The 26,301-nt window shown below is 35.5% G+C and overlaps 1 protein-coding gene across 4 annotated transcripts in view; it reads left to right on the top strand.

The window, feature by feature from the left end:
• COL11A1 (collagen type XI alpha 1 chain) overlaps window positions 1-26,301 on the top strand; it is a 160,224-nt gene that overhangs the window by 35,940 nt on the left and 97,983 nt on the right. Inside the window, exons 5-12 of one of the 4 annotated variants that reach the window (XM_013298969.3) lie at window positions 2,049-2,177; window positions 15,378-15,494; window positions 15,766-15,912; window positions 16,110-16,205; window positions 18,401-18,646; window positions 21,205-21,267; window positions 22,855-22,896; window positions 23,256-23,318. In XM_013298969.3, the coding sequence (XP_013154423.2) occupies window positions 2,049-2,177; window positions 15,378-15,494; window positions 15,766-15,912; window positions 16,110-16,205; window positions 18,401-18,646; window positions 21,205-21,267; window positions 22,855-22,896; window positions 23,256-23,318 (903 nt within the window). The remainder of the gene's footprint in view (window positions 1-2,048; window positions 2,178-15,377; window positions 15,495-15,765; window positions 15,913-16,109; window positions 16,206-18,400; window positions 18,647-21,204; window positions 21,268-22,854; window positions 22,897-23,255; window positions 23,319-26,301) is intronic. The other 3 variants (XM_055815615.1, XM_055815614.1, XM_005237267.4) reach the window with 3 other exon arrangements.

The raw sequence follows: 26,301 nt of genomic DNA on the forward strand, positions 1-26,301 counted from the left end.
GCTCCAGAATACTGGCTATATTCCCTGACCTGGGTTCTCTTAGCATATCATACTAAACGGCAGTAGTTTCAGGAGCAGTTTTGGCATTACTCACACTAGCTGGCACAATGTATCCATGGTGATCTATATGGGCATCTCAGAAAGCCGTGTGTGTTCAGGGGCATATAGTAAGACAATGACCTGAGCTTGACAGGATGAAGACAGGGGTTCTACACATCCATCTCTAATGGTTGCTGCAAAAGCATTACCTCTTTTTTGTCTGCCAGTAGCTAATTCTCTCTACCTTATTCCTCTGCTTCACTTCGTTTTAATTTGGGTGGTGAAAGAGGAAGGGCAGGGCACTATAGAAACGCTTTGCTGGAGATAGGAGATGCATAGCCCAGGCTCACAATGACTGTACAAAACCCCTGAAAGCATCAAACTCTGGTGGAAGTAGTGTAAGGGATCAAAGGGGAAATTGCTCTGTATGTGTAGCAGGTTTTGTAGGAAGATGTCCAAATTGGGAAGCATTAGTGAGCTAAGGAAAATGAAAGAGACAGTCCAGAAATACTGGCAGGAGAGAAAACTGCTGCATTTGTAGTATTTCTGGAAGCTTAAAAAAATATATTCCAACTCTAAATTAATCTGAGACACACATGAGAGTGTAAAGTAAAATGAGTTGAGAGTATTGTAAAAGTCAGATTTATAATGCATAGCTGTTATGTGCTAAGAAAATAAGTATGTCATATTTTATGTAAAATGAGTTAATAAAAATGTACCATAGAACTAGGAAAATTGCAGGTTGGTTGATTTTTTCCATTTTGAGGTTTTTTTGCTTTTTTCTGTGGTTTTTCTTTTTGAAAGGAAGAGGCATTGCAAAATATTCTTTACTATTTAAAAGTATTTTCCAATTTTGTTGATTTGTTAAAGGCTACTGTTCTGAAAGATGTAAAGCAGTTTTGGAAAGACTGAGATAATTGTGAATTTTCCGAGCTGTACCTTCCTGTCAGTTACTGTGTTTTCTCTTTAAAGACAAAACATGCACAGGTATACTAACAGAGTTGTTCCTTTGCCCCCATTTTTTTCTAAAAACATAATAAAATTACATTAGAAGTATATAAAAGCTTAAAAATCCTCCCCTTCTGGGGAAACAGTGAGAGATTGAAGTTAATGGATTTTGACTAAGACCATGTGCCAATTTTCAACAACCTTTTTTTTTATGACAGCATAAGAAGCTCCTGAATGAGGAAATTTATAGTGGAAATGTTGGCAGGAATTTACCTAATGCTGTTTAAATGGTACCACTATGTTAAGAAATGCACTGGATACCAGACAGCTTTCTCTGGAAAATGATAAACATATAAGGTCTCTGTAGGGGATCTCAGCAGAGCCATTTTTATTATCCAGAATAGTGGGTCTCTTTACTGTGATGTTTTTATGCATGGTATATGGGAATAGAGATGAAAATACCATATGTTAGACGTTGAACATTTTATTTCAGCATATTCTATAGTGTGTATTTACATAGTGCTTACTTAATTATTTTTGTTCCACTAACTGTTTCTCTGGTACAGCCTTTTTTATTTTATTTTGTTGCATTTTCTCCCTTCTTTGAGAGTACAGATGTGATACAAACTCTTAGAATTACACTGTTGATAACTTGCATGCTGAGCTGCATGCTGGTAATAGGAAGTGCCCTGAATTAAATCTTAGGAATTTAGACTGGTTCCCAGCAAAGAAGTAAACAAACAGCATGAAAATGACAGAGCAGGCGTTATACCTTCCCACCCTCTCCTTTCCAAACCAGAGAGTGTTTTAAACTGGAATTTTGCACCTAGTGCATTCACTACTCATTTGCATTGTTTTGCCATGTGAACAATACTTAAGGTGTTTTCCAGAATATCAGCAGAAATTAAGCAGATATGTTATTTATAACCACAAATGCTACTATAATATCTAATATAAGTATTGTGTGCCTAGTTTGGTTTTCTGAATGAAAACTTTGTACTTCTGATGAACTGTAGATGACCTTTGTTTTAGTTATTTAATCTGCATATACTTTCCTGCAGGGTGAGATCCAGCAGCTGCTGATTATAGCTGACCCTAGAGCTGCCTATGACTATTGTGAGCATTACAGCCCAGACTGTGATTCCCCAGTGCCCAGTGCTGCTCAGGCTCAAGATCCTCAAGTTGATGAGGTGAGTAATCAGTATGTATTACTGGATTTATTGCACATTAGTGGTTGTGCTGGATACAAGTCACTCAAGGAGGATTTACAGCCAAATGGTGTGCATTGTTCTAGACATGAGGGAGGAAGTTTGCAGGAGTACATTCATTTTTTGCTATCTAGTCCTTTTTGCTATCGTCATTTATGTTAGGCATTTGAAGGAACCTATCACACTGGTGTTCAAATAACCAGCACGCTCAATGAAGTTAAATTGTAAATCCTTAAAAAATGATAGCAATAAGAGTTTGTTTAGTTGTACCTATTTGTCTTTCCTGTGTACATTTATGATTTCACTGATGCTGAGTACTGCAAATGCCACATTTGAAAGATGTGGGAGCTATGCGTATTCTGTAATTGTAAACTACTTCTGCTAGACATGCCATATATTCTAATGAGCTGTCTCCAGTGTACAAATATACACAAAATTATTTCAGCCAGCTCCACTCGTAGGAGGTAAATATCAACAAGGACAAAACAGGGACAAGAGAGGGTTGGATTTTTTCCCAGAAACAAAAAAAATGTTTACAGAAACCATTTGTTACTGTAGACAGTTCTCACAGCCGTAAACTGAGTAATTCACTGAGGGCAAGATAGTTCTCAGATAGGGTCTCTGAGGGTCAGCAGTTGTATGTATTGTTGTACACATTCTAAATACTTGCATCAAACAGTGTGAAGTGGAAAGCTTTTGCAAAATGTAACTACTCTTAATTGAACTTGGCTCCAGACAGCACTCAACTGTGTGTGATCTGACTAGTTACTGTTACTGACTGCTCAAGAGATCACCATTAAAAAACGCTGAATTTTTCTCACATGCCTGCTTTGAGCCAGTTTTTAGACAGAACTTTTCCTAAATACATGGTAATTTTATTTGTTGTTACTATTTATTGTATCTGACTGAAAATTATGTCATCAAGTGACTAAGGTCCATAGGGCCCAGAACTTATTTCAAAGGGACTCCCACATCTGTTGCATCAGAGGTACAGTTCAGGATGTGTAAAGTCAATTACATACAGGCAGAGGCCTTTATGCTACATTACAGTGTATGGAGTCTGGTCTCTTCATGAGGACACCCCAGGACCTTCTGTCTGTGTGCCTGGCTATGTGGATCTCCATGCACTGTATTTCAAAACAGAATACGCTGAAATCACATTGTTGATATTTTATGGGAACAAAATATAAAATTAACAAAATAACAAAAATAACAAAAACATTCTTTTTCCCTTATTATTAATTTCAAAGAAATTTGAAATTTTGCTTGAGAACTTTCCTGGGCTTTGCTGCTACGTTACATAGCACTCTGATTCTTTTTCTGTTTCTTGTGTGAAGGCCTGGAAGGTTTGAATAGGCTAGTGCTTTTCTACTTTGAAGTAAGACTGAAGAGTAGTCAATCTAATGAACTGATCTTTGTGCGAAGAGGTTGTTAAAATCATCCGTTGGTCTCTTTCTTGAAGAGGAATATATCTAAATACTTAAAATGCTTTAACTAAGGTAGCAGTACTGTTGCCTCCAAACTCACCTCACCTCCTAAGCAGGAGTTAACATGGCTTAGAGAGATTGCAACGATTTGCTTTCTCTGGCCACCACTGATGGCAATAATGGCTCCTGTCCTTTAGTCCAGTGCATGTGGACAAGGCTTGGAGTCCACAGAAATTAGTTGGGATCAGACTGTAGATTCAATCTATTCAAGATGAAGAAGAATGAATACTTGTGCTCAATTATTAGCAATGACTACTGGTGAATTATTACAGTGTAAATTAATGTTTCTGAAGTATGTAGAATATGAATAAAGTAGCCCAAGGATTACATTCCCTCCGTGACAGATGACTAGCTAAATCTCTTGCTGTCAGATGTTATGTTTATACTGTATTAAAGCTGTTTAACACGAGCATCAGTTGAGAGCACTCACCTGTAGATCAAAATAAGCCTCATCATAACCATAAAAACTAAGTGCACATATACAGTTATGCGCTCATCGCATAGAATTCCAAGTTATATACTGTGCATCTACTGAAAACAGTCTGTAGGCACCAAACAAAGAAAGGGAACCATAAAATCAAGCAATTGACCCTGTTCTCCTTCACATTCTGAGTAGAGAACGTCTACAGCCTAATGAAGCTGCCACTGGAGACAGTAAATATCTTATTGTTAAATTCAGCAGCCATTGCAAAAATGCTCTTGAGGTTAGTGGGTTTTTTTTGTTTTCCTGAGGCCTATTTTTCTGTCCTGTGATAATACATATCATTTGTGGGAGTACCTACAGAGAAAAAAATAAAATTATAGATCTTAATTTGCAGTGTGATATTTTAAAATTAATTTGAAAAAAAATGAAAAGAGCTAAAAGATTTTAAAAATGGAGAACTGCCATTTCTGTTTGCTTGCATTTATTGCTCTGAGTGGTGATTGAATTATTTTGCTTTCTGAAATAAGACACAATTTCCTTGTTGCTATCCATGAGCTCATATGTGTAACTTTGTATGAATATTCCCAGCACAAACAGGTCTGTTTAACCTGTTGTGTAAGAGTACTTATCAGCAATGCTACCAGTGCAATGAACACGCAATAGAATAAATGACTGACTTGCCCAGAATTATAGAATTGTCTGCTAAATGATAAAAAAGCAGCTTGTTAAAGCAGACTACTTTGTTATCTTTTGTTATAGATAATTAATTTTAAAGAAGTAGATGAAACAAGTCTTATTTAGGTACTGGAGAAAGAGAAGATAGCAGTGATTTTTTTTTAACTGTTCATTGCAAAATTAAAGAAGGTCTTAAAAGATAAAAATATAATTGCAGCCAGTCTATATGGAAAACAACTATTTCAGAATGCCTGATTACGTGTTTTTAGGAGACTGCAAGTTTGATAGTTATATCTGATAGAATGTATAGACTTGGACTTTTGTAAAGCTTCTGATTTGTCAATATAAGGTATTTGAATGGGGAAAAAAAATACCAACAAAAAAGGCTTTGTATGGTAAAAGTACCTGACAAACGGATTCAAATCTGGCTACCTTATTTCAGAAATTATTATAAAGAGAGAGCTATCACTGAATAATGTTTTAGTAGTTTCATAGAAACTAAGAAATTTCTATATTGTTAGCAATACAGAATTGAGTGTTAGATGGATGCTATTAAAATTTGTCAGTCATGATACTGCAGAGCAGTAAATAATGATGATAAAACAACCAAAGGCAATGTTACATACATACAAGAAAAAGGAATAAATGCAGGGCACACATAAAGAACTAGGAAATATACACTGCAATACAGCCTCCTTGCATGTGTTAACAAAAAAACCTTCTGTATGCAGAAGATTGTCACGTCTGTGGGCTTCATCTGCTGTTATATCAGCAAAATAAATTTGGTGGGTACATGACCTACCAGACTAGGATACTAATCAAGTTGATAGCCAACATGAAAAGACTGCTGCTTAGTTAGGTTGACTTCGTTGTTTGATCTTCCATGTTTTCGCTCAAACTCTTGTGACAGAAAGAGGGAAGAGAGAACACTGGGCTAAAGGCTAAGCAGGACTGTGTCTTTCAGTGTCAGCTTTGGCTTAAGCCAGCAGAAGCTGAAAATTTTTGTTGGACAGTAGCCTTAAAAGATTCTGGTTATTAAAGTAGGGAAATGGTTTGTACATGAGCACTCCATGCAAAACAAGCAAAAAAATACAGTGCATGTCTTGGTTTGCAAACAAAGGAATAAGAACACTGATGCAGTGCTATTCCTCTGTATGCTGTTGGTTGAAACATATACTGGAACATCACGTAGGGTCGTGGTGTTAGTCACTAAAACAAATATTGGAAAAATGAAGATTATTCAAATAAAAGGTACGTAATTGTTGTGACTACAGGAGTTGGAAGTCTTAATGTGTTTGTCTTGTCATCAATAATGACAAAAGCTTGAAATGCTGCTTGGTTAGCATATTCAAAGAACCTTCACAAAAAGAAAATACCAGCTGTAGACAAATGGGGGTGGGGGGTGGGGAACGAAGTTAGATAATTTCAGTTAGGAAACAGATCTATTCAAATTTTTAGGATTGAAAGAACAAATTACCAAAATGCCCTATCTCTAGATGTCTTCAAGCCAAGCCAAGGATAGATAACTGTAAAAGTTTTGGGAAATGTCATTCATACGTTAGTTGGCTGAGTTACAGGGTGACTGTAAGAAGTTTGAAAGTATACAAGAGTTAGTTAAGGTGATCTAATAGTCCCTTCTGGCCTTACATCTCTGAGCCTTTGAATTATTGCAGACCAGAATAAGAAACTGATACTTTGTTTAGAGGAAAGAGGCAAATTATGTGATTGCAGAGCCTATTAATGTGTGTTTGCAGCACTGACTACAAAACCCAAAGGAAGTGATTGACTTTTGTCAGTGAAAAACAGTGTATTATGTCTGTGGAATTCCACCTAGGAAACTGAATGGGATTTATCTTGATATCTCACACCTTTATATTCTCCTGGCAAGTTCATAGCCTGGGAATGAAGTTATTTTGAAAAGTTGGATGATTTTTAGGCCACTAAAGAAACATCTAGAGAGAAAGATTTGGCTAAGATTATGTAGATTTAAAAGCAAAAGTACTTTGTTTAACTGAGTGTAATCCTCATTGCTTTAGGCAGTGTTTCTTTCTGCAAAGGAGCAAACAATCACCTACCCAACATTGCAGGTTTTGAGGCATTTCTTTCAATAGTAGTGCTGGCTTAAATGTTTCTGTTTCCCTTTTTCTACTAGTTTCCACCATATGATATAGTTCCAGTTCAGCTGATAGAATTGTTTATGCATTTGTTGGGGACAAGGTCTGAGACTTCATCTAGACTAAAAATAATTTACCAACTGTTTAATGGGAAAAAAGAAGGAATATATTGTAGTGATCTTCCATTAAATGAGCCTGAGGATGCATGTCACATCATTGCAACATCAGGAGTACAAAATTTGCTTTTTAAAAATGTTTGGGTTTGTCTCAAAGCCTTAAGACCTTGACTTTGCTCTCATGTAGGTTTACTAAACACTGATGTATAATCAAAGTGTCTTTATTGATGATACCTTAAATGCTGCATTGAGATTTTCTTTTTCTTGTTCATTTTCTTTTTACCTTAGTATCAGATACAAATGTGATTTGAGTGATGCAACAGAGAGGATTTCAATGCCTACTTTTTACTTGCAGGGTCCCTTCATCCCTGAATTAAGTGAGGTTCCCCTAAACAAAGCTCAGAAAGAATCAAACATCTCACAGTGAAATTCACAAAAACAGCAAGCTGTGAATAAAGACGTAGACCTAGCCAGTCTACAAAGGGAGGATGTATGTTAAATTCTGCCCCTCTCTACATGTTCATTCACCTGTGCTATCCTGATCCCCATGCCATTCTCCTACGTAAATCATGGTCAACCTCCTGCATCCTCTTCCATCACCTCTCCATTTAGGTAGGAGTGACCTAAGGACTTCAAGATGTAAGCTTTTGACCTGGATGCTGTATTTCCACTTCCACTTTAATTATATCAGTCCCTTTCTGGATTCAAGTAACTGTGATATATGTCTAAACAGGGTTTATTTAACTGGATAACCTTTAACTATGTTTTATATACAGGCTCTACAAAATTCTGTTGAACTTAGCTGTTTGCCAGAACTGTGGGGCTTTCTGTGGGCAGTTCAGGCTAAGCCACTAGAATAGAGATGCATGTGGGTGACATTCCTGTACAGAATGCTTTTATTCCTTTGTGTTTTGTTCCAACTTCATCAGATGTCATTCAGTCTGAAATTTGAAAATGAGAAAGCAATAGATTAATAGTGATATACACACTTTACTCTGTTGTTTATTATTATTTATTTCCACCTTCAAGACATGCTTTAATTGATATATGCACCAGTTGTCCTTGTTCTTGCTTGTGAATAGCTAGGTATGAATCTCTGTAATTTGTCAAGTAGAGAGTGATGACCTCAACAGTAGTCACTACACCAGAAAGGTGTTGCCTAGAAGTTGCTTAAAAAATTTGTGCTGAATCTGTAGTTACTTCTGGAGGAAAAAGAAAGAGTATCTGATTTTAGAAAATGTTCAGATTTGAGCACAGCAAGGGAGAGAGAGTGCTTCCCAAATGGACCAAACCAAATTATTACTTGATGAGCCAACTCTCAGTTCTCAGAAATTCCAAGCAAAGAAAAGTCAGTGTTCGATTTACAACAGGGAGGAGATTGCCAGATCTTTTAAGGAAATGTATTGTATCCTGAAATAACTCATTTTGTTGCATGTTATTGTCTTATGTCAGGAGAGGGTTGCTAGAGAATTCAGTTTGTTGCAATTAAATAGCTTTTGGATAAAAAGAATTAAGTGGAGAACTGGCCAAGACCTTTAGAAAGTAATTAGAATAGTGCATTAGCATGATTTCTGTCTAGTGTCACAATCATTTGACCATGAAAAATCTTCCTACGTACTGCAAATTCTGGAGGGTTTTTACGTAGAGAAAGCAGACAAACTAAGGGACCAAGAGCTGCAAACAAGTGAGCTGGTAGGAAATAGGGAGAGGAAATGAGTGAGAAATGTGACTTTTCTGCACTAGATTGTTATCCTTCCATCATAGAATTTTACGGACTAAATCTGATCATTAGCAATATGGTATCTTTATGAACCCTGCAATGTATCTGAATGGCTAGCACCAGTGGCTCCATAGTAACTCATTGAATGTTGAAGTTAAGTGATAGGATGAATTACTATGGAGCCACTGGTGCTAGCCATTCAGATACATTGCAGAGGTCATGAACTTAGTGGAAAATTGGCCATTTGGCTGAATAGTGTCTTTGGGGGCAAAGGGTCTTTTATTTTGTTGATTTTATTTAAGCTTTTTGTTCTATTCTGCTGTTTTTTCAGAGTTTTTTTTTTATATATACTGATCTTTAAGATTAATTCAGTAATCACTAAGTTTGTTTCATGCTGAATGTATAATTAGGTTTTAAGGATCAAATATAGGGTTGAAATTATATTTTAGAATTATCAAGATTACTTTTCCTAAGGAAGATATGCTTTTCTTAGTTAATACCTTGTAAATAGTCTGGCCTCTGTCTAGTTTTCAAAACCCTTTCTACTATAAACAGAAATGTATTCAATTCCATTCCAGTTCAATCATATATGCTTGGCCAGCTCACAGAAATCAGAGCAGGGGAAGACCTAGCTAGTCTTCATCTTCCTTGATGTTGGGCAGTATATTTTCTAGTGTCATTAGGTCTAGTTTTCAATGGACCCAGCTATCAAGCTTTCATCTACTGCAACCCAATAAATTAGAGAGTCTGAGTTCTGCTAAAGAAATTGCTCCCCAAGGGAATTCTGCTTCCTTTGTTTTGGACCTATCCCAAATTAATGGATTACTTGAAGAAATGAAATGTTTGCCTTTAATGAAATGAACTTGGTAAAGTAAAGGTGCAAATGGCTCCCAGATACGTTGACTTAGAGGCTTCAGGCATCCTTAGACTGTGTTATTTTAATGTCCTTTCAGGTGTTTGGCTGATCAGAAAGACTAGTTTTCTGAAGAATACAGAAAGATAATTATTTTCATGTTTAATTTTGTGTTTAATGTCATGTTTAGAACAGCAGTTACCTAACTTATGAGTTGTTTAAAATAGTGATTTTCCTAGCTCTCTTTTTCTTTGTATAGATATATAGACTTTTTCTTTAAGCAGTTAATAAAGAACCTTAAGTGACTTGTTCTCCTTTTGACAAAGGCTTTCTTTGGAAGTTGAAGATTTTGTGATTATCTCCTTGATTTTTTTCACTTTTATGATCAGTATAAGGACTGTGTGGTAGAAGAAGCCATTTTTTAAGTCTAACTTCATTGTGCCCTAAGATTGACGTATACTACCATTTGTTTATTTATATTACCACATCTGATTTTTAAAACTCTCATTTTGCTTGATATTCTTTATTTTATTGCATTTAAAAAAGTATTAGCAGGCCCAGAATGTTTCAAAGTCATCTTTGCCTCTTTAGCTAGCTAGATGATTCAATATAGTCTTTAGGCACTGGAAAAATTGAGTTTATGACAGTTCTTAGGTTTAGGATTTAGATTATTAGTTGGCTGTAATTTGGAAAGGTAACCCAAAAATTGCTAAAGTGTACATTTGGAATTGGGTGGGTAGGTTTTTAGAGTATGCGTAGCAGAAGAATCCGTTTTCAAAGTAAGCCTGTCTTCAGAATATTTGTCATTCCACAGTTGAAATAAGCCTTGCATGCTGCTGATCTTCTGCTTCTAAAATTCATCTGATGAAGAAAACAGTTCATCTCTTTAATTGGAATTGCATGATGATCTGGTAGTGTAATATAATCACTCCGGTAAAAAAAAGCATGAGGTCATAGTGGAAAGATTTTCTCCCATCAAGAAACAGCAGGTTTTATTCTTCCTTTCATTTGTAAGAAAACAGTCATATGCAATATTCATTACAAGGATGGCTGTTCTGTAACTATTGGTGGTCTTGCAGGAAAAGAAAGAAAAACAACAGAAAATTTCATCACATTTGAAGTATGCCTTACCTGACGTCTCTTAGCTGAAACCTCTCACCAAGTTCCATCTATTGTCCAAGATGAAGATATAATTTTGGATCAATCCCAATTCATGGGAAATCACTGGGGAGGTTAATACAGTTGTATATATTTTGCTATTGCTTTGAGCACTTGATGAATCTCATCTTTGTTGTCTCAGATCTTTAACCATCTGTAACATTATCTATCAGTATCACGGTTTAAGTAAACTCTCATAGACAAGTCTCTTGATCAGGATTGAAGTTATGCTGCACAGCTGTGGTAGGTATATTTTGCACTTGGTTAATTCTGCACTCATAGAAGGATCATCAGAATGATCCACAAGTTGAATGCCCCTCGAAATCCCATTCCAGCTTCTTGATTCTCTGGCTGTGTTCCTGGTCAATAATATCTTCCTTTGGTATATAGCTAACAAAACAAATGATGCTCTCTTCAACTACATTATTCACATCTGTCATACTTGCTTTCATTCCCTGCTTTGATTTCTTGCTGGAGTTAGTAGTCTTGACTAAATTTAAGAAGTGGCAGAAAATACTTTTCCATTTGCATTAATTTTGAAATTCTAGATGCTTTCTCCTATATTTTAGAGTCTACTTATTCTCTTTCCTTTGTTTAGCAGTGCAACCATGACAGATTTCTTTGAATGCCCTAGCTTCTGTGAACTAATAGCACAGCCTGAGATGGCATGGGTTTTGCACCCAGAAATGTTAGCATCCAAAATGTGAAGGCAGATTTCTCAAGGTCTGTTGAAGCCTCAGGCTGAGTGGGTCATACCACCTTTCTGATAAAGGTGACCTTGTAGTTGTGTAGTTCCAGAAAAAGAAGGGATCTTGACTGTTAATGGCAGAGTAAGTGCAAGATGCCAGCTTCATAGCAGGTGACTAAAGCCCCAGTATTCACTCCATTAAATCTGTTCCTGGTGTTTGTGAATTTAGCCCTCATTTAACTGGCCACTCCTTCGTCAGTCTTCATAGTCTCATCTAAAAAAGCCTTTATGAGGTTGAGTTGATAAAATCAAACTGTGGAGTAAATCATATTTCTAATTTATATCTTTACACCAGTTAGGGATATAGAGATGCATTCCTTTATCTGGACAGATTTTGGCTCAGGAAATACACCTGGAAGATTTTGCATCTGTATTTCACTAATTGGAACAGGACCTGTGCAGTACAGTACAAAACATATTCTCTCTGTTTATTGGCTGGTGTGAAAGTGTAGGGTTGCTGGTCTATCAGAAACATCTGGAAAGGAAGATTGCTAAGAATAAGGTCTTTCTATGTAGGAAGTTTACGGCTACTACATATTCCCCCTTGTACCAGGGGGACTACAAAGTACTGCCACTTAGAAACTACTTGAATATGATTTCAGCATGGTGGCCCCATGTCCTAGCTTGTAGGTTCAAGAATTTCCATAACACCCCTCTGATACTGTGCTCTTAAAAAGGAAGAAAAAAATCCATGGAGAAGATCTTCACTCGATTGGCAGTAATCTGATTCCAGCATGGCAACTGGCATTCCCCACTTCTCATCTATTCCTGTTCTTTGTCGGTTGCAACCAAATGTACCACTGTATTTGTAATAATATTTTACATGTGTTAAGAAAGTTTCGTTTTCTTTAATAGAAATGAGCGAAGCACAATACCTAAAAGTATTTTCTACATGGTTATGCATGATGCAATAGATCTTTCCACATACTCATGCCTTTTTGCATGAGAGTTTTCTAGTTCTCATTCATAAATGTCTGGCTTTCCAAACTATGCCTCTGGCAGATCTTAGCACAAATATCAATCTATTCACCACTTTCTTTTTTAATACTAACATACTTGGCACAGATATTTTTCTTTTTATTTTCCAGTCAACATTTCTATTTAGTTTATGGCCTCTGAAGAACTTTTTGTAACCCACTGTTGTAATTTTATTAGTCACATTGTTGGCACAATTCAGCATAACCATTCAGCTTACCTTGAGGAAAGCCATACTACAGAGATTTGAAAACCAGTTGTAATACTGAGCACCACAGAGTGATATTTTAATGTTAGTTGGTCAAAATGAATGCTTCCAGTTTCAAAAGAGGTCTACAATACTTAATAAATAGATTCCTTTTTAATAAGACAAAATCCTAACAGCATATTTAAAGTTAAGTCCAGCTAATGAAACAGTAATTCTCTCCCAGAAGTTCCCTCACCTATCCCTTAAGATACTAGATAATATTTAACATGGGTAGTGTCAATTATTTTGGTACCAATAAAAGTTAGATAGAGAGTGTTTGATTCATGTTGTTTGGCTGAGGAAGCATTTAAAGGTATGTAATGGGCTGTCACTAGTAGGATGGAATGACTGAATTTGAAGAGGTATATTCACTAAAGAACACATTTTTTTCTTGTAGATCAACCTAATTTCCATAGACTTCTTGACAGAAGATAAACTAATCAGATTTTATGCATTTGCACACGTTTTTGTAATTTTTAAATAAATACAGCAATTTCAGTGCTCTTCTGTAGCTATTCCAAAGGGCGGGGTTTATCCATGTAGTTATTTCTTTACTTCCTTTATGTGACTGCTTATGGTCTCCTAGAAACTTGTTACTGTGTTTTCTTTTCTGGATGTCAGTGTCATACTTCATTAGAAAAAAGTTGTATTGAGTTGCATTTCCAGAACTATACAGGCCAGCAAACATGTTTTTATACATTTCCACATCTGTAAAAATGTATCATCACTGCCCATGAGGCCCTTGGACAATACCATTTACAAGTCAAAGATGTTCCATTGACTTCACTGGGATTAGGACTGAATCTTAATTTGCTGTACAAGGAGAGAATAATTACTTTTTTCTTACCAAGTGTAAGTCTAAAATGCTGCTGAATTTGAAAAGTATAGATAGAATCAACTTATTTCTGTAATGCTGATGATACCACTGATGAAATCATAGTTTACGTTATATAACAGGCAGATATAAAGTGCCAATATACTTCACAGAGAAGATATTCTCCACGTAAAATGATAAATGGTTTGTTATTTAAGTGTAGCTTGAAGTTTCTTATTAATGTGCAATATAATTTTGGACAATTACCAAAAGTATACTACATTCTTTCTATATGTTTATCAAGTCTTATGACTAACCAAGTTATATGTGCATGGGTGTAGAAATAATCAAAAGGACATTCAAACAAAAAGCATCTTATTAAAAAAATCTGTATCTTCTTTTTAAGAAAAGATATTTGTCATAGTAGGAATCTGAGGAGTCACAGGAGTGAAGTAACAGAAACCCATGTAAGGGAATTTTTAAGTGATTAAAGCCTTTCAGTGTTAGTCACATACTTTGTGAGTAACTCAACTTCTCCTTTTTTTCTGTGCACTAAAATCATGAGTACAAGAACTGTACCAAAAGTCCTTGCTAGAGAAAACAGGTAAACCAGTAATTTGGTCACGTGGTAGAATATATCTTTAAATATGGAGATCTGTTTTAACCTCATTTATAATTTCTTCTAAAATGGCTATCTCCTGATTCTGATGCTTAGGACTTTTATGAATCCTCAGTCATTTGGAAGTGTAACATGCTAATCCCCTCAGCAATCTAATGAAACAAACAGATACTATCTTCATATTACAGACAGTGACACTGGCTTGTAACAGGAGAGAGGAGATTTCAGAAGTGGCTAGGCTCACATGAGGCACACTAGAGTATTTCTTCCTAAACAAGGGAAAGTAGACACGTGGCCAGATTCTGGCCACAATTCCACCTTCCTTTGGCTCCCTGAGGATGTAAAAAGAATTGGTAGCAGCCATGAGACTGCTTTAATTTACAGGACCACAAGTTCCTGTAGCTTCAAGCATTGATAGGAGCCTTCTTTTCTCAGCCATGATGAGTAGTACTTGGTACACAGAATATCTAGACCAGTGTCTTCACGGCACAGCCAAGATTACAGCTCAAGCGTTCCTGGCTCCCTAGATTGTGTTCACATTACACAAGCCAATTCTAAACACATTTTCTCTTCTAAAAGTTTTGTGGCCCAAATCTTCATTTGAAACTAGTTATAGATACAGAGCTATGGAGCAACTTAGAGCAGCTGAGGACCTGACCTTTAAATGAAATGATACCAGTGAAGCGTTTGCTCAGGCAACGTATACCATGGAACTGCACTGGTTTTGAGAACTCTTCAGCAAACAGGAGGAGGATAGCCATGGTTATTTGTGAGTTGTGGCCTCTTTCCTGTATGTGTAATTATTTACCCTATTCATGTCAGGTACTGGCATGTCTCCACTCTTCTTGTTACCTGAAAAAGTACAGGTAAAAGAGTATAGGTAAAAATCAGCATTATTTGCAATTTAAAATTTAAATAAATATATGATTTCACAAAGATCAGTCAGTGCTCCCAGTAATCAGAATTATAGTTGTTTATTCTGTGCAGTCCAATAAAAGAGAGTTTTTTCCTGGCACTACTACTTGCTTTTTTATTACTTTTGTGTCATGCTTTGAAATAAATAAGTTATTCATTTGGAGGAAAAAATATAATTTCTATATTGAATTGTTCATACTACCTTAATTTTCTTAAGCTTTACTCCTAAGTAAAGGTTAAGATGCTTTCCAGTATTGCTAATCTAATTTGCTACCACTAACATGGGAATGCCTGATATTTTTCCATTTGCAATGTAGTACACACCAGAAGATTTTATCGAATATGACTATGAGTATGGGGATGCAGATTATAAAGAAACTGATTCTGTAACAGAGGGACCCCCACTGTTTGAAGAGACAGTAGCACAAACAGAGGTAACAAAGTCTGATCTGTTTGTTGTGTGGTGTCCAGCTGTCCCCTACCACGTGGTTTGTCAGTTTGTGTCTTCTGTATATAAGTTTAATGTTTTCTTTTCACTCATTTCTTTGCTCTGTAGCTATAATACTTGCTTTCAGTTAGAGATGGAAGGTCTCACAGCTGACAGCATTCATCTCACATTTCATTGCCCTTCTTTCATTCATGCTTTCTCAATTTTCTTTTCATTTTATTTATGTTTTCCCATTCCATCTTTCATAACGTTTGCAGAAAAAGAAAGCCATGGTCAAAAAGAAGAAGAGGACAGTGGCCGCTAGCTCAAAGGACAAACCCCAAAAGGCCACAACAAAAAAATCTGAGAAATATGCATCCAAGAAGAAGAAAAGTTATCAAGCAGCAGCAAAAGGCAAACTAGGGGTAAAGGTAGCCAAGAAATAATCAAGATCTTTCCCAGGCCAAGACTGGAAGATCTCTGATAATAAGAAAACGTATACCTAACCCCACTAGATGAATTCATCTGGCTAATATTATAACCTGGATAAAAGTGATACCTCTTGAATTTTTCCTACAGGATTTTTTTTTTTTTAATTAATGTACTTTTTCTTTTATGCTAGGCAAACATTGTTGATGGATTTCAAGAGTATAGCATAGCTGAAAGTGATTATGGGCCTCAGACAGAAGCTCCCTCCAGGACTACTGAAGCAAATGAGGTAATAAGGACTCTTGAGAAAATGATAGGCAAAAATACTTGCCCACTAGGTGTCAATGATTAAAAAAACACAAACACATTTTAAAAGTATGAATGTCCATCTGTGTATATATACATACCTATAACGGCATTTAATGTGATTTTATGCTTTCTCAGCCAATATCAGAACCTATTTTCTTGGGCAGATCTCCCATTAATTCTGTAGATATCTGCCAAATCTTTAGAGAGCAGAGTTCATGATTCTGGAGATCGTTCAGTGATATATGGTGTGGGAATGCAGGGTTGCGTTCAGTGTGGATATGAATGGAACTATGTCTAGTATAAACTAGCTTAAATACTAGACATAGTCTTGATCTTATAGGAAGTGAAGTCTCTAATTTTTTCCTGTAATTCATAAGATGCAGCATAAAATAAGCCTAGCACAAGACAAAGAAAGGCTGCAACCATAGCAGCATATTGAAGTTGAGTCAGAAGCTGTCATTTCCTTTTAGTAGTTCTTCAGCTAATGAAAACAAATTATTTGCTTTTCACTGAGGTTCTATTCAAATGAAACATTGTATTTTGAACAGTCAAAAAAGATAAAATTATTTTGACTTCTGTTAGAAACCACATTTTTAGAAAGCTGTGATGACAAGCCTAAACATTATTTTAAGATTACTACACCTAAGCCAATGTTGATTAATTTCTGCATATTAATGCTAATTTAGAAAAATGGTGGCTGAATATAAGAAATATTGTTTTCATTTTTCTTTTACATTTTAATTTCAAATGAAGATATGTTGCTTCAAAGATGTACAAAACTGTGCTGCCCCCTCCCCCCCAAAAAAAAATTGAAGAGAAAAAGTGTCCTCATTTGTTATTTTGGTTTTCCTCCTATGTATCTTGGAAAGTGAAGGCAAATTAAGGTATATTTTACTTATTCTACTGTAAACTCTTCCTGTGTTAAATCTCATATTTACTTCGTACAAGTTGATTGACAGAGGCATATTTAAATCATTCTGTTTCTTGGACAATTATAGGCCAATTGTACAGTTGTAATGAGGTATATTCAAAGCACTAAATGCTCTCCTTAGTGAGAACAGTTCTACATAAAGGCAAAATTTGGCTTATAATTGGTTCAGATCTGCATTTACTCTAGCTGTAAGGCAAAAGTCATACTCCTCTAATGGAATTAGGCAACTCTTAAATTAGAATCTACCCTTCCATTGTAATTGCAGTATATTTTAATATCAGGATTAAATCAAAATATATGTAATTACTCTGGATGTTGATTAGCTTCTCAATATGTTTTTTAAGACTGTACTGGTTCATTTTGTCTGACCATCTAGAATACCCATCTCATATTAGCAATATCTAAACTTTGACTTCTTTCAAAATTATCCTTTCAAGAGACCTCTGTAACACAATAAAGCAATTCTTTTTGCCACCCCCCCCAAATGGTTTTGTACATCACAAATATACCATTATTTTAAACTGCTTTGATGCTTTTAAGTTGGTTGCTTGGTTTGACAGTTTACATACTTAAATATGAAAGTTTAGATTTCATAAATGTTAAAATTAATCTGGGTTGTGCAGGTGGAATTTGACTCAGGCAAAAAACATAAATTGTCATGACAGACATGAACCATGACTTTTAGAGTGATAAATTAACTGCAAAATCATCTAGAAAAGAAGTTGAAACATTTAACTCATCATTGGTATTTATAGATGCAAAATAATGAAAGTTCAGCTTAACTAAAGTGATGCTTGCACTTCCTCTTCATTGTTATTGTAAAAATGTCTGAACTTATTCACTGCTCATTGCCTCATTGCAGTGCATATGTTGATTCATGAATGCTTGCAAGTGTGAAACCAAGCAGGAAAATTAAGCTATATTTGGCACTACAGTAACATTAAGCAAACAGTACACATAGCATACTGGGTATATTGAATTCAATGTTTCTGGAAATAATAATTAAAAAAAAGCCTATGAAAGCATTATTTCTTTGTACTACTTATACAAAGATCTTTTAATTACTCTGAAAGGCTGGACTTCCCCTCCTTCAGACTCTAATTAAAAGACAATATGCTGTAGTTCTACTGTTCTTTCTTCCTTTGACATGTCATCATGGTGGATCAGCATATGCTTACATTGCTTTACTAACAATAACCCACGTATTCCTCCTATTCCCAAATCTTTGCTACTGATGTGAATAGCAAAATCCTGTTGAAGAAGTATTTGCTGAAGAATACATAACTGGAGAGGATTATGATAAAAAAAATGAGGAAACTGAATATGGAAGCAGAGGAGTAGACCTCAGTGAATCTGATCTGCTGGTAGATGGAGATTTAGGCGAATATGATTTTTATGAATATAAGGAATATGAAGAGAAACCAACTGATTCCACTAATGAGGAGTTTGGTCCAGGTGTTCCTGCAGAGACCGATATCACGGAAACAAGCGTAAGTTGATTGGAGGCATAATGCAGATTAATTTAATTTAGTGATTCTTCTATAGTTATACAGTCTCAGAACTGTACAGACCCTGATCCAGAGCTGCTTTTGAGATATATTCTTGCTTTTAATAGGCTTTGGATCAAGCCCATCCTCTTGTTTTAGCAGTCACGAACTTTTTATTTTTATTGAATACAAGGGTTTTGTCTCTTTTGGTGAAGGGACCAAGGCAGCTGAAGATGGGAGGGAAAGGAAAGGAAAGAAGAGGTGGAATTCCAAAAATAAATGATACAATGAACAGTTTTAAAAATCTTCCTAAACTAGAGCTAAAGCTGGAAAGAATACAAGTTCTAACGCAGTGCAAGTACTGTAATTAATATTTTTATATGATTACCCTAAGAAATTGAAATGCCTATAAGTGTCTAGAATCCTATGGCTTCTGCTTCTTTCCAAGGAGAATGTTCATGAGTGGGAAATGGAGGTCTGAACTCTTCTGTGGAAATCAACTTAGTCAATGGTGACAGGTTTATGACCTTGCAGGAGTGATTTAACAGCTCAGTATATATAAAGGAAGATAGGATGACATGGTGGATCCTGTGAATCATGCTCTTTTTTGTGTTTTATAGCTTTCTCTTTCTCTCTGACTTAATCACAGGCTTGACAGCAAGGCTTTAATTTTCCTTTAGTTGTGCCAAGTTCCTCATTTACCAGTTTGCTGGACTGTGGAAGCTGCAAAGAAAACTAATATAACTAAGACTGGAAGCAAAATTAATCCCTGTTCAGATTTTTAATTGGGAAGGTTCTGAGTATAGTAGGAAAGGAGAATTTTGTTTTTAGTTTTTGCTCAGTCTTATCTTTATTTTATCCTCACAAACTCAATACTTCAGTTTACAAAGGATCCAAGAAATAACAGCAAATGCTGTGAGGTTGCTTTTCTCTGCCAACCTTGAAACCCATACTTCTGTATTTCATTTATCACTACTTTCTAAACCCTGTTGGGGTCATTGTATTTTTTAATGATCCTTATCTATGCAATGTGATACAAGCTTACTTTTTTCCTTCTAGCCCAGATGGGGACAGTGTGGCAGAATGACACAGAAAAGGTCAGATTATCTGCAAAGCAAAGAGCCCATAAGGCACCATTTGTGCCTGCATTAAGCAAATGACTGTGTAGACTCTATCCCCTGGTGTAAATTTCAACTTAAAATGCCTTGCTACAAAACTGAAGGAATCGGGAAGCTTGAATTAGAACCCAGGCTCTGACCTGTGTCAGCTTTATTATAAATTTCATCTGTTGAACCAGAGATATCATATCATTTTCTGTTGACATATGGATTTATTTAGAACAAGTGAAGTTCTACCTTAGATAAAAAAGGCAAGATGAAAAGCATTCGGTATCTGGAAACTCAAAAAAAGGGGCAGTATTTCCAAAGATGGAGACCTTATGTCATTTTTTTACAACTATTTTTAATTAATATAATAAAACATAATTATCTATACCTCTTGCTACTGGATTTTAATGAACTACTGCATTTTTACTAGTGACACCTGTGCCTTTATAAATCGATAAAAAATGCACAGGCCATAAATCTATATATCTGTTTTTCCTTTCCAAAATATTTCATATTGAAGTACTGTAACATTATCCTTAACATTTCCAGATCTGTAGCTATTTTAGTGTTAATGTGGAATCACTCGACTGAAATAAAAAAAAGCATTTCAAATTTTCATTTTATCAGAGCTGAATTTAATTTCTAGTGGTTATGTTTGCAATCAAGAGAGGTACTTCTGAAGAGAAATAAGTATCTCAAAATTTGACAAAAAAAAATAATTCTTTGTTTGAAACTTGAATCTGTGTTCTGCCATTAGCATGTGTTACTGACCTATTGGTTTAGACACTTCTGTTATCTTAATCCTGAACGCAAACCTTCCCATAGAACTGATCCAAAAATAATGTTGTAGTTAATGCTAATTCATGTAGTTAGGAGGCCTAACTGGCTGTCCATGAAATATTATTTAATGTCTACAGTGTCACTTAGCTCCTTTCCCATTTATACCATGAAGTCACAGACTCTTCTCAGACTAATTTACATGTTGTGGACATCTAATGAATTAGGAACGTGAAGGGTACTGTCTATATGGGACCAAGGGATCTTTCTTTCCAGCTTACTTTAGGCTTGTTTAACTCAGAAAGCCATGAAGAATCATTGTTAATTGCCAAGAATATGTCCATTCAAATAAGAAAAGAAACAACTTTGTGACTTGCACACAGAAGTTTTAGATTCTAAATCCAAAGTCCTAATGCAAACCATGTCCTGCAAACTATTGCATCTCATTGGAAACGAACAAATTGACAATATCCAATAATTTGACAAATATGTATGCAGATTTTGCACTTTCCATTTCTCAGGTATTAAATATTTTTGATTGATATAGTTTGTTTATTTCTCATAGCACAGATCAGTTCCAGCTTTAGCTTTCAGTTACAGGTTGCTGCAGTTCTTTATTGTACCAGGTCTTTAGGCCTTCTACTTATTTTCATTTTGGGGGCTGTTTTTACTGGCCAGGTGACTGGACATGGGGCTTACGGAGAAAAAGGCCAAAAGGGGGAACCAGCTGTGATTGAACCTGTAAGTACATATGTGGGTGAGTTTTTCTTTAGTACTATATAACATAGGTACACTGTTGGTACATCATGATCAAACTGTGTTGTTCATGATAGGATGGCAATAACCTTGTCCACGATCTTTGAAGCAATCACCTGCAGTGTGGACAGCATAACAGTGGTAACAGACAGTAGCCTGTTCAGCCTTCTCTTCCAGTTACACAAAGCACTAACCCCATGTTCCTTAAAATGAGGAGAATCTTGCACAGAGGAAAACAGAGAAGAAATCTGCTCTTCAGGCCTTTAGTTACTACAGTTTGGACAGACCTACAGAGATAGCTTCCAGCTTAGGCGCAGGTAATTCTGTAACTACACGTTTCAGCAAGGCAAGGAGGTCTGTCTGAAAGGTTAAATAAATGCTTGTATGTTTAAACCTGGGCTGGTGCAATCAAGCTACTGAGAAGTTTAATTAAATACTTTCTTCAGAGGTTACAACTTAGTCATAAGCATGATAATGGGTCAGTAGCTTACAGAATTTTTTTCATCTTTAAATAGTAGTATAGTAACCAAACGGCTTTTATAGTAGAACAAAGTTATACTGTAGCATCATGTTTGATGGTTAGAAACTAAAATGTAATTGAATTTTTAAAAAGACATAGATTATACATAAATAATCATTTTATACTGTCTAGCAGAACTTGAATGCCAGTGTGCTTTACTCTTCTAGAATTTTCAAGGACAGCTTTCAAATACGTGTGTGACAAACAGAAATTAAAATTTAATGTGGTTTTTATTTCATAGAAATTTAGGTACAGAAATATCAAGGGAAAAATTCGCTTAAGTTGAAGCCTGATAAAATACTATGTTGTGTGATTGTTACCTAAAAACCAAATGTCTGGATTCTGTGATTCAGAAGGTCCTTCTTAATTCTATGTTCCTATCCCAGTATCAGCATTTGGTTAAGTTACTGATCACCAAAGTTAAAGCACTACAATAATGAGCAAATTACAAGTCAAGATTGTGACCTCTCCGTCATGATCTGTGAAGAAGCTCAGAGTGTGTTAGCTCATAAAATGCATGGTTTTTTTAAACCATTGCAAGATACATTTAGTTTACATCCATAATACTGAAGAGGTATCCACTGCCAATCTCCAGCATTGTTGGAGTTCGCTACAGCTAGCTTTGAGCTTGTTTGTCCAGTCCTCCTACCTATGGAAAGTCAAGTACAAGTGAGAACCATATATTTGCAGGTCTTACCCTGCACTAGAATTTGGACTAGCATCTGCACTCAAGAAAAGGAGCTAGGAGGTGCTATAGGACCCACAAAATAGAAATGGCCAGAGTTATTCACATCAAATTCTTCAATAGCATTAATTAAAATCTAAAAAAAAAAATATGTTATTTTGAATCGGGTACTGAGATCCCTTCAGCCTGTAAGTCTTACTTTTAAAATGACACAATTCAGATTCTAATTCTAGTAACTGGACAGAAGATCGCCATAAAAGTTTATCAAAACACCAAGAAACGTTAACTTTAGTAGTTCAACTAAAAAGATGTTTTATATTTTCCTCCAAGACACAATAACTTTAGTATCTTGTTTCATCCCCCCTAGGGTATGCTCATTGAAGGACCACCGGGACCAAGAGGACCTGCTGTAAGTAGAATAACAATTTCCTTTTATTGTATTTGATTTATCCACTGTGTTTGGTATTTATGAGTTAACACAATTAGTGTTGGTCTTGTTATAACTCCTAAATAGTATATTTGGCTTAGCATTTTTACAAGGGAATAAAAAAGGATCATCTCCAGCATTTTCAATGACAGTATGCTACAAGCTGAGCACACATGAAAATCAAACTTTTGAATGTTGACTATAAATCCATGTAAAAAAAATAAATATGCTGCTTTATAAATTATTTTATCCAAATACATGTTCAACCTAATTTTCAGGAGAAAAATTAGTTCAAAAATGCTGCAAGTGTTCAGCATAACAATGTCATTAATTTTCCATAGGGTCTTACAGGTCCCCCAGGTCTACAAGGTCCTGTTGGTCCTCCAGGTGACCCTGGTGAAAGGGTAAGTCAACAGATTATCCTGGGTATTGATGGTATGTCTTGCTCTAATTGCTACAAGAGTAAGTGGGTTAGATCCTGATCTGAAATATATACATACAGGTTAAGAAAATTCAGTGGAACCAAGGCTGATTTACTTAGCTGAGCAAACCAACTGAGAACCTGGACAAACATTTCCTTAGTGGTAGAAATATGTACTGTAAATACAGGGAAAAAGTTAAGTTCCTATTTGTCTATAATTTTCCAGTTTTATGTGAATTATTTTAAAATATAATAAAGCAATAGGTACAAACATTTCATATGCATTTGAATGAGTTTTTAAAAAATCAGTATGACCTCAGCTATAACATGTAGAGATACAGGGAAAAACAAACTCTGCAGTATCAAAATACATGGAAATACTGAAAGTGATGGATAATATTTAGATGATCTAGTCTGAATTTATTGGCCATATTAAATAACATATTGCATGAGAACCCTATCCAGACATGAATATAACTGAAATTGAAGATATTATTTTAGTCTTTTCTTACTGAAACAACACAGGTTTTGAACAGCCTAAATAAATATATTTCAGGAAAATATGCTACCAAAAAAAACTTTCCTGAGTTTTATGAGTGATAGTTTACTGATATGTCTAGCACGTTCATGCTGTATTTGTGTAGAGGAGATGCTGAGAAGATGCTTTCACTCCAATGAATAATGATAACATTAAAATCCTAACAGTGCTTCAGCTTGGTAGTAAGTCAGTATGCACACTTCTTTCATATTTTTTTCCTGTAGGTTAACTAAATAACATATTTTGGAATTGAAACTTAAAAAATGGGAATTTTAACACATTGTAATGGAATAACTACAGATGGTACTCAGTTTTTTAACTGTTTGCTGAATTCATCATAAGGAAAATCTTGACTAAACGCATCATGTGCCTGTAATGAAACAGACTTAATGTTTTATTTTAAAAAAGGACACATTACACAAATAAATAATTGTAGATATTAGTTACAAAACTCATGAGGACAATAAGTATTTCTGCAACCAGATCCTGCTGTCAGATTCCGTCTTAATGAAATAACATTTCTGTCTAAATTTTAAACATATGGGGACAGGTTTGGTTTCTTACTTAAACAACAATCAGTGTGTATGAATAAAGGTTCTTGCTGTAACTATTCTGACTGCTTCTCTTATTAGCTAAAAGATTTAGAAAAGTAACATTCTGGAAGAATTACCACTCAAGAAAAGCACATTGCTTAATTTAAAAAATCCTCCATTAATACCTACAATAATTGAGAATGTTTAAGCAGAGAACTACAGAACAATTAGTTGAGAAATCCACGACTTTATGCAGTTGCCTTTGGTCCTTCAGCTTTTGTACTTAATTATTATATCATTCTAATTATAATAATGGGTATAAGACAACTGAGCAATGAAGGAACATACCCTTCTGGAGAGGACCATAAGTGGTCTCACATTTACTTACTGTAAGGATGAATTTCACTCATATAAAATAGTGCAATGGAAGAAGAAACTGAAAAAGTAATCCAATCTTCGGTTTTGTCTTCAGTAGTCTAATCTTCATCTTCTGATCTACTCTTCTAGTTCTAATCTTCGCAAAGACTCATAATCACATGGTGTAAAGTCACTGCAGATCAGAGTTAAGATACTTTGGGTGCCTTGCAAGTGCATTTAATTAATTTTTTTTTTATTTTTTTAACCCTATACTCAAAATTGCCTGGATGCATAATGTTGTGGGGTTTTTTTTAACAACTACAACATTTTATTTGATATTTTACATGTGAATTATTAATTGGGTAAGGTTTATCTGTAGTGTGTTTTTAGTAGGGAGTTATTTTCTGATGCTTCAGGCTTTTTTGAAAAAAGAGGTCAAACAGACTCAGTAAAAGACTACTGATCTTAGTTCTTGAAGAGAGGAAAAAACACCAAAATTTTTCAGGTCAGCTTTCCCATTGTTTTTTTCAACTCCTGAGCAGCAGAAGGAACCAGTTAAGACAGTTTGGTGTTTGTTGGTCTGTCATTGCAACCCTGCAGAGTGTTGTACTGGTGAATGAGTACTTTGTTTGGCAGACATGCACCAGGCAAGTGAGCACTCCCGATGCAGGTCCGTCCTGCCTTTGACAGCTTCAACTAGTAAAAATGCAACATGCAAATTGCTGGGAGGAAAGGTGCAATTATAAATCTGCTGTTGTCACAACAGCGTGTTGGATCAATAATCATAGGCATCATATACACACATTGGTACATTTCCTCAACTCCACCTTACATAAAAAGTTTATCTCTTTTTAAACTGTCACAGAGAATTAGATTTCATAAAAAACAGAATTCAAGTCATAGCTGCAGAACATATGTAGCCTTTGAAAATTAAGCCTATTCAAAGCACTTAAAAAGAATCACCAATGTTAGTTCTCTATAACAAATAAAGCAAACACAGGAACACAATGCAAATCTGAGCTTAGCCCAATCTCTGATATCATGAGCAAAGCCTCTGTAATTAGGTACTCTATATTCCTGTTTCAAATATAATTTGTACATAAAATAGTTAAAGGGAATAGCTTTCTTCTTTATTGCTGAATGTCTTCTCCAAACTCATTTCTTTAATTACCTCACTAATCATGAATAACATTCCCAAATCATTTGCAAAAAGAATATCAAACCTCCAAGTCATCTCTCTGGACTTGTGCGAAGCATTTGACACTGTTCGGTATGACATCCTTGTCTCTGAATTAGAGAGGCATGGATCTGGTAGATGGACCACTTGGTGGATAAGAAATCGGTAGGATGGTTGCACTCAAAGAGTTGTGGTCAATGACTCAATGTCCAAGTGGAGATCAGTGGCAAGTGGTGTTCCTTGGGTCAGTACTGGGACTACTGCTGTTTAACATCTTTGTCAATGACATGGACAGTGGGATCAAGCGCACTTTCAGCAAGTTTGCTGACAACACCAAGCTGTGCAGTGCAGTTGAAACGCT

This window comes from Falco peregrinus, chromosome 10 (assembly GCF_023634155.1).
Source record: "Falco peregrinus isolate bFalPer1 chromosome 10, bFalPer1.pri, whole genome shotgun sequence".
In the NCBI taxonomy this organism is placed as follows: domain Eukaryota; kingdom Metazoa; phylum Chordata; class Aves; order Falconiformes; family Falconidae; genus Falco; species Falco peregrinus.